General features: G+C 42.8%; 1 protein-coding gene across 2 annotated transcripts in view; it reads right to left on the bottom strand.

Moving 5' to 3' along the window:
• The window catches only part of SLC25A42 (solute carrier family 25 member 42), a 19,685-nt gene extending 10,778 nt beyond the window's left edge, over nucleotides 1-8,907 (bottom strand). The window contains exons 1-2 of one of the 2 annotated variants that reach the window (XM_026864991.1): nucleotides 8,734-8,907; nucleotides 540-662 (exon numbers count right to left, since the gene is read on the bottom strand). In XM_026864991.1, the coding sequence (XP_026720792.1) occupies nucleotides 540-623 (84 nt within the window). In that variant the 5' untranslated portion in view covers nucleotides 624-662; nucleotides 8,734-8,907. The remainder of the gene's footprint in view (nucleotides 1-539; nucleotides 663-8,733) is intronic. The other variant, XM_026864990.1, reaches the window with a different exon arrangement.
• Between the last annotated feature and the right edge of the window lie 47 nt (nucleotides 8,908-8,954).

Genomic DNA, 8,954 nt, shown 5'->3' with positions numbered 1-8,954 from the left:
TCCCGCCCCCCCCCCCGAATATTTGACAACTAAAAAGTTAACGTTTATTACCAAAATACATGGTTCAGTTCAATTTTCCCTTCCAATCTCTGCCTGTCTGGTGCTAAATGCAAGGGCAGCCATGCAAAGGCAACACTGTGTGAAGTTCAGCCCGAGTTTTGGTCTAAATCAGACCAAGGTTCAGTGTCACCTTCTCTTCCAGTGTTTCTAACAAGAGTCTAGCAACAGAAGGGAAACCAAAGATTTACGGCTCTCTTCCCAGCTCTGCCACTAAAGACATACCAAGACATAACCTTGAACAAGGAATGCAGCCCTGCCTGCCTGCCTGCTGTAAGCAGTGCCCAGCTCCTCCCAGAGGGCTGCAACTGCTTGGCCATCCTCAGAGAAACCAGAAGTTACACGTTATGTGGCTTGCACACACACTACAGCTCTTTCAGGAGTCCACAGCTCAAATCCCATTGAGATGCTTCCTTCGGAGCGTAGCCTTGCAGCTCTTCTCCCAAACCCACTGCACAGACCCAACAATTTCCTGCTTTTACCTCTGACGGGAGATGGGTTGATGTAACTGGCTCCACATCCTGCCGTTTGAAATCCACTTGACCTTCTCTCACACCATTACCCATACCAGTTGCACTTACAAGTGGGCAGAAGAGCTACGGCTCCTAAATTGAAATCAAGAAGAGAGAAGAATTAGTGTCAAAAGTAGGAAATATGCAGGTAATAAAAAGCGTGTGTAGGAAGGAGGAGCAGCCTACTCCCAGGGCTGTTTTCAGTAGGAAAACCCCTCTCCCAGGCTACCAGACAAGGAGCATTTCCAGGATCCTAGCACCATTTCCCTCCTTTCAGGTGCAAAGTGTATTTGGGGAACTACTTTGTTGCTATGTAAAAACTGTGTCAATCATATTCATTCTTTTCAACCCACAAGGAACTCGGCTGCAAGTTACACCACCAAAATATTCATCGTTTCTACAGAAAAGAATCAGATCCTGCTTCTGTTCCATCACTTACAGTGAGGATTTTGATTGCGACTCAGTCTGACTGCTAAGCATCTAGATATTGGAGAAGGCATACAGAAATTTAAAACCCAGTCCTGGAAAATGGAAAAAATAGTCACAGCAGTAAGTCCCAAAAGCCTGCCATAAGCAATTGGAGGTTATTTTAGGGAAGAGATAGATCCAATGCCTCACACGTGCCGCGGAGGCTATTTTGATGACGCTAGCGATTTGACTGAAAGCAGCACAACAGTGATTTCAGAACTCCTTTTCTTCGCAGTTGCGGTGCACATGTGCTTGTAGCTCGTGAATCAGTGCAGTTTGCACAGATGTTTCCTGCTGTGATACACGCTCTCACTTGCCTCATGAAAGGCAACATCAGTCTAACCTCAGCTGCAGAGTATAAACGCAAAGATAGTGCTTTAAATAGAAGCCATCACTTTAGCATCTAACTTTCTAATATTTCTGCTTTTTTATGATGCAATTTTTTTTTCCTCCCGAAATATGCAGAAATGGAAGAGCTGAAGTTTGAAAAATCTGAGTTAGCACAGGAAGGTGGCCTCTCCGAGCTCTGAATCGATTCACAAACGGGGTATCTAACTACAAAGATCAGTTTTCGAAGCAACAAGCCTGCTCAAATAGCCACGTTTCCATTCTCTTAGCTTCCTATCAAGGGATGTGGTATTAGGAAATCTGAGTTCCCAAATCGCTCCCCAGTTCTGACACAGCCTTCTCATGTGTCCTTCAGCAAGTTACTTCACCTCTGCCCTGCTTTGATGCCAAGGAAACCTCAGGCATAACAGCTTGCTTTCTTGGAAAGGCCGACTTAAGACTATTTTTTTTTCCCCCCCTTTTTTAACAATCTCTAGATATTATATGCTTGTCAGCACCTTTCATACTTGCTGACCTATTTTTTTTCCCCCCACATCGCTCTCATAAATTAGTGCCAGACTTCACTTTCAAAACCCCTCGGTTGCAGCAGAGATATTAACGCAAAGCCAGAGACAGATCAGCCTTGTCTATATTCGTGCATGACCAGTTTGTGATGAAGCTGTGCCTGACCCGTGCACTCACTCCGAAGGAGGACAAACACACCTGGGTATCTTTAATGCCAGACACCACTTGCCAGAGCTTTGGGAAGACACATATCGATGTGTTTACAACTCCTGAGGGTGTTTTCGAAAAGAGATTGCCGGATGTTGCTCAGAGAGTAATAACTTAAAATTTTAATGAAAGATAAGGTCTGATAGAGCAAAGCGTGACCTAAACAGCATCAATGTTTGCACTTGAAAAGTTCTATCATGGAAGCTTGGTCAGATCAGACCATGTGAACAAAAACTGTAAGGATCAAGACCATAAATGATTCGTAACAATACAGAGCAGAGCACTTTGTTAAATTATTTTGAAGAACAGAGACTGTTGATTATGTCTAATTACTATCTGCAGTTTCCTCCTTTCCTTCTTACCTCATGTACCTGGAAAATTTACTGTAAAACAATGCCTTTCAGCAAAAGCGTGAAAGAAATCACAGGTAGAGATATTACCCCTAGCTGTCTCAAATAAGGAAATGTAGGTCATAATATCAGATTTATCTCTACCAAAAATAAACCCACAAAAATAGAAATCATGCTAAAGAGCTTAGGAATGCAATATGCAACTTTATTTTAAAACATGATTTTGAAAGATGGTTGAGAAAGAGATGACTAAAAGGAAATTTTAAAAACTACACTGATGTTACTGAGCCTGGACTTATTTTAGAACATGCACATGCATAGAGATGATATCCATTTACTCAACAATATTCTCCTTGATCCTATTCAGACATGTTCTTTTTTTATTTTTAGTGCCCAATGCCCTGATCTTACAGACACCTGTCTATATGCTCAATTTTAAACATTAAAACTGCCCACGTGCTCTACATAAATATAGGCTCTAAACTTGCAGAGGCTTAAATGTAAAAATAGCATTTATTATTTTTATTCATATTTGCTTGCTGCAAAGCAATGCAACTGTATTTTATTTTGGAGCTGGGTTGGTTTCTGATGGCAGCGAGTTATTAAGTGAATTCTGGCTGTTATGACCAATAACGCACGTTGGAGTCACAGAGAACAAAGCTTTGCTTTAAAGTTTCAGTGTGAATTTGTAGTGCCTGGCCATTAGAAGCCAGACATTACTCTGCATATAGAGCAATCTGACTCGCTCATTAAAATAAGCCACTAAAACCCACCATGGAGCAGCTGGGTATTTTTTAAATCTTTGTATTTTGTTACGTTTACAAAGCCACAGGAAACAAGAAAAAAATAGCTGCAGATTCAAAGTATTTTTTTTAATAACACACTTCTGTGTTTTTTACATTGTAGTTACACAAGTCCTTGTCGCACATCTGGATCCAGACTCCTCAGCAGAGGAGCCTGCTGTAGAGCAAACCATTCCCCTAAGAGAATACATAATCAGAAAGCAAAATTGCTGGCGAAGGCGAGTTCAAAAGTTAAAGAGGTTTAATGAGTAACATACGCTGTGCTTTTACAACAAAATTCATGATAGTTTGTTGAAAGTACAAAGCACTTATTCCGGCATCTAGTTTCAACTCCACCAGAAAACGCTGCCTGTAACTCAGCCATGCTAATTTACAGTCACGGATTAAAGATTATTTACCAAATTGCGAAACGGGGAAGCTCAGGCCCTTTGTTTGTTGCTGGCAGTGGCATCTTAGACAAACGGATGAACTCAGCTGCAATGGTCTGTTTAGTGACGGTCCTCGGAGCCCCGCGACTCTTTCTAGCAACTGCAGAAACATCTGCCCGCTAAAACAAGTTTCATTCCCTACATACCAGGAGATGCACAAAATATGCTGTGCACATTAAAAACTAGAGCATTGTTAGTCTTTCCTTTCCATTCTCCCAGCTCTCTCTAGCGGCACTTAATGAATACCTGAGCAAGTTCAATCAAGCTGTCAAATTGACTCTCTGACAAGCTAGACGTTCTGCTTTTCTTGGTGGTGATTTTGATTAAAAGGACAGGCGAGACAGAATCAAGTTATTCAGATGATAAAAGCAGCGTACTAGGAAGAATGTCTTACAGGCAGGTGCCAGTTCATTGCCCAAAGGGAGCGGGGGTTCAGAGGAAAAACAGCTCTAGCTGTCCAAGTCACTCGTGAATCCAATCGTGATCCTCTATTTCAGCTATTTCATTTGAACATATTTTAAATTACACACTCTTAAGATAATTAGTTCCTCGGCAGAAGAGCCAATGAGTTACAGAGACCAGCATCACAACTAAGAAATAAGCACAAATTCTCCAGTTAGGGTGTGTACAACTAAAAATCACCTTGATAAAGGCTCACAGATTATTATACAGATTTCAGAATTACGCCTTATTTAAAAGTTTGACTTTACATTATTACAGTGCAACCTGCCTGAAATCCCTCCTTTATGTATTTTACCAGCTACGCACAAGCTTTCCCACCACCAACTTCCAGGAGCAGCAGGAAGGAGGGGAGGGGGAGATCTGGGTTTTGCACAAAACTCACAGCTGAGGGAGGCAGAAATCACCTTGCTCATCCTCCCGAGGCCTCACTGACATCCGAACCACTCCCATTCTGCCAACAGCAGGGCAGACCTGAAACTACCTGTTAATAGAAAAATACCTTAACTACAAAAGCAGACCTTGTCGTTACAGTTTTCAAAACATGGTCAGAAAACAGGAGAAGTTCAGGCATCCAGCCCAGAGACTGGCTTGGAACGTGTCATTACCAAAAAACACGTTTGTCTGATATTCTCCAGTGGAATTTAGACCTCTCACAAAACACGAAGATTTCTGAAAGAGTATCATCTATCCAGCAAGAACAGCAGACACGCTGCAAAGCAAACAGTCAGCACCATCAGCTATCTGGATCCAGTGGCAGCTATTTGCTAAGAAATATTTGTTTTTTCCTCAGACAGCCCCAGTAGTAATTACAAAAGGAGTTTAGAGACGTGGACATGGGAGTGCCCTGACAGACAGGTAATGGCAAAACCACATCGTTTCAGCAGGCAAGGGCTGCTGTGACTTGATGCCCACAAAGTGTACTGCAGTCGTAAGATAGGCAGAAGAAACAGTCCTGCTATCCTCTCCTCTCTAATCTCGCCAAAAAAGGAGGAGACAAAACAAGGAGCATATGGAAACTCCGAAGGCAGCGTGCAGCACCTACCATACAGACATCACTGTTACACCAACTTGGGTGAAGTCACAGTTCAACTCTAGGGCAGAATTTCAATTTTGTTCAGGTAAAGTCACTTGTATAACTCCATTCAGATAGGCCAGCTTCCCTCATTGCTCAACAGCTACTCAGTTGCTAATACTTCTTTTAAAAAATAATGTCGTTAACATCACTAATGAAAGTGTATAATTAAATTAGGAAAAAAGAAAACCAAGAGAGTTCCTGCAGAAATTTTCACACGTTCTCCCAGGCAGGTTGAAGTTAAACAGTACCCAGGGAAGTTGCTCAATTAAGTTTCCTTCAATTGTTATTGCTAAACTGAGCAATTGAGCCTGACAGAGAAAGAGATGTGCTAAGAGCTGAGATTACTGCAGCCTTAAATTCACCCTTGGAGCAAAAGCATCACAGGAAATCACAGAAAAAAGGGCTGAAACACTCAGAACAGGGGGATGAACTATAACTAGATGGCCCCTTGAGGTCCATCTTTGCCTTCCAGTTTGATTAAGCCATTAAAAATCAAAACCAGATATGCCCTGCAGACTCAACTCTCTTCAGTCACATTCATCTTCCAGTTGCATACAAATCCAATCTCAAAACATTAGCTATGAATAGCCCATTGCACTTCGTCCTTTAAAGGTCTGTATAGAAACCGTTAGCATGATTTTCAAGAATCATTGACTAAAAGACTCACTAAATTACAATATTGAGAAGTGTGCTTTTTTTTTTTTTTTTTTACACATGCTTTCTTAGCTCGAAGTACAAAATAAACGCTCTTCCTGCCTCCCTCAGCCAGATGTAACTCAAGTCTGCCAGTAAAACTGAGGATAAAGATACAAATTCTTTGTGTGGTTTTAGATTATCTGACTTGAATTAAGACAGTTGCTGAACACTGAGAAATGGTTAAATGTAAACCTCTGCTAGTAAAGCCAGCTGTATTATTATTCAGAGGAGTCCAGGAGACTCAAATTTTGAACTAAGCTTGGAAGGAAGGCATGAGCCACAGAACAGAGAAAATCTTGGCAAGAAAAAACAGTGCTTCATTCTTCAGTTGCTAAAAGAAGACTGTTGCTGGGAACACCTCAACTATGCTTTCCACAGCCAAAAAACTGAAGACCAGTTCTTATCTGCAAGACAGATAACAGCTTTATCTGAGGGAGAACAGAGCACTTAAACAAGGGGACTGAATCAGAGGGGCCCTCTGCTGAACCCACTCCATTTGTCAGACAGCAATCACCCTCCTTCAGGAGCAGAAGGCAAAAAAACAACCAACCAACTACACGCACAAAGCCCCAAGCATCGTCCCAGCTTGAATACTCCTCTCAAAAATGATTTTGTCATCAAGAAATAATAAAATATTATATATAACCTCTCAGTCAGCAGGCATCCTTCAGGCCCATGCAAACACGAGCTGTCCCATCAGTGGATCCTGGGTGCTATTCCCCTGAATGTCACCACAGGTACACATGAGGTCCCAAAGTGACAAATCCCAGCACAGATGAAATCTCTGAATTCAAACTGAGATTATTTGGAACACAAGCAACCCCCAGTCAATACATGAGCAACCTTTGCCAGGAACTATTTCGACACAATAACAGATAATTACAATCTCTGTTCTAAAACCCCAGGAATTTAAATTGCCTATATGAAAAAAAGGGAAAACAAAGTACTAAAATCTTCCATGATTAAGCAGAATGACCCACAAGTGTGCCGAGCAGGTGTCGTTTCCTAACAGCAATGCTTTCCACATTGATTTTACAGCATCATACTAGACTGTGAGTTACCCACCCCACTGTCTGTTGTACTCTAAATTGTACAAAAATTAATGCAAAGTTAAGCATGGACTCTGCTTAGCTAAAGCATTGCAGATTTCAACTGAGTTTGATTTATTGTAACTCGGGCCTAGCAACACTAACACAACACAGACACACCTTCATCATTAACTGCTCAACAACAAGGAGAAGCGGATTTAAAGCACATCCAGAGAGCAAAGAACTTCTACTCGCATTTATCTTGTGACCTGGAGTAAGCTGTTTGCATTTCAGTTCACCATTCTGTACAACACAAAAAGTAATCTCCCTTTGTAAGACAACTACCAGGAATACTTATGGATCACCTGGAAAACAAAGAGCACTGCAGCGTGAAGTACTAGTACCAGTTTCACAGAAGGAAGGCACAAACCTGAATGCACCTTCCTATAATTAGAAGCAAAGTTACTAGAAGAAAATTATTCCTGGTTCCTGAGCTTTTTTTCCTGACAGCAAACCTGTCTGACCTGTACCAAGCCCAGCTGCTTCACCAGGTAACCACACCACTGCGCTGGTGCTCACCTTACGTTTTTGTGTAACTTCCTGAAGCCAAGTTTGACACACCAGATACACCTGAAACACACACTCGCAGCAGGGACTGCCTAAGTCTGTGTACTAGCTACAGCTGCAGGTCAAGCAAAAAAAAAGAAGAAATTATTGCAGCTCCTGACTCATACTGCTGTGCTATCAGGAGCTAAAATTCTGAAGCAATCACTGGGGCCAGAGAGTTCCTGCTGAAATCCAACACCAAGGACAGTCCCAGCGCCCCCTCTGCAGCAGCTCTCCTCAAGACCAACCTTCAGAGGTCCTAAACAATGATTTTTGACTTGCTGGCAGGAAATAAATAAAAAAAAAAAAAAGCACGTTGAGTATTCACCACTCTACTGGGACGTAAAGATGCTCAGAGTTACCTAGCACCCAGCCCTAGTGTTTTAGACACCCAATCACACGATTATTTTTAAATAAATTTAACCCCAGGTTGTTGGTATGATTATACCAACCCTCTGGTACCCTTACTGCAGAGTCTCTCTTCTCTCTGCTGTTTTCCAACACCCACAGACATCTCTTCTGTTCCTTCACACACACCCCCCTCTCCCAAACCAGTCATTTAAAAAACCAGAATGTTTTCAAAACACTCTAAATTCACCAAACCACGGAAAAACATCGGAGGAGCACACAACCTCCAAAAAAAGCTTCACAGTTAATGTGACCGTAAGAACCCAACACAAAAAATGAGCCAAGTAACAGCGGACTCCAAACCCACTCGACGCAGTTTGTTAAATTAACAGCCAACAGGAAAAACACAGTCAACAAACGCAAACACATCTCCAACTCCTCCAAACTTCAGGGGAGCACAGGTTTAAGGTCAAAGTAGCTGCAGCACCGACTGCTATACTGGCAGCACAGCGAGTTACATGTTTGCGTGCAGCAGAGAAGGTGGAACAGAGTTGATTAACCGTGCGCAATCATTTCCAGCATTTTCTATGTGTCTTTTCATTCATGCTACAATTTAAACCCAACCTGAGACGCTGTCCACATCTGAAGGCAAAGCAGGGAAGTCACCCCTGCTCTGGAACTTTTGGCTTACGGCTGAAGTAGGACAGAAGCAGAAGACATCGAGAGATCGGCATTTAATGACTCCTACGCCCTCTGGTATCTGCCCCTCAGCACAGAAACCGAGGCTTGCCTAATTCTCAGGTTCACATCAGCTTAGAAAAAACCAAAACAAAAATCACACCTCCTATTTTAGTGCGCAGCTGGAGACGCACGCTCCTCTGAGCCCAGCTTTGATCTGTGCAGGGAAGAGGAGCCTGACGCGCTTGGCACAGACACCTGCCAAACACCTGAGAAGCGGGACTGGCTGGCAGGGCAGCGGGCAGGAGACAGGCAGGGGGGCCGGGACAGGCAAGAGGAGCAGCGGGACAGGCAGGCACGGTGGCGGGGCAGGCAGGCAGGCAG

The sequence above is a fragment of the Athene cunicularia genome (genome assembly GCF_003259725.1).
Source record: "Athene cunicularia isolate RWA chromosome 28 unlocalized genomic scaffold, athCun1 chr28_part1, whole genome shotgun sequence".
In the NCBI taxonomy this organism is placed as follows: domain Eukaryota; kingdom Metazoa; phylum Chordata; class Aves; order Strigiformes; family Strigidae; genus Athene; species Athene cunicularia.
The sequence above is the reverse complement of the archived record's forward strand: the minus strand, read 5'-3'. Positions and strand labels throughout refer to the sequence as shown.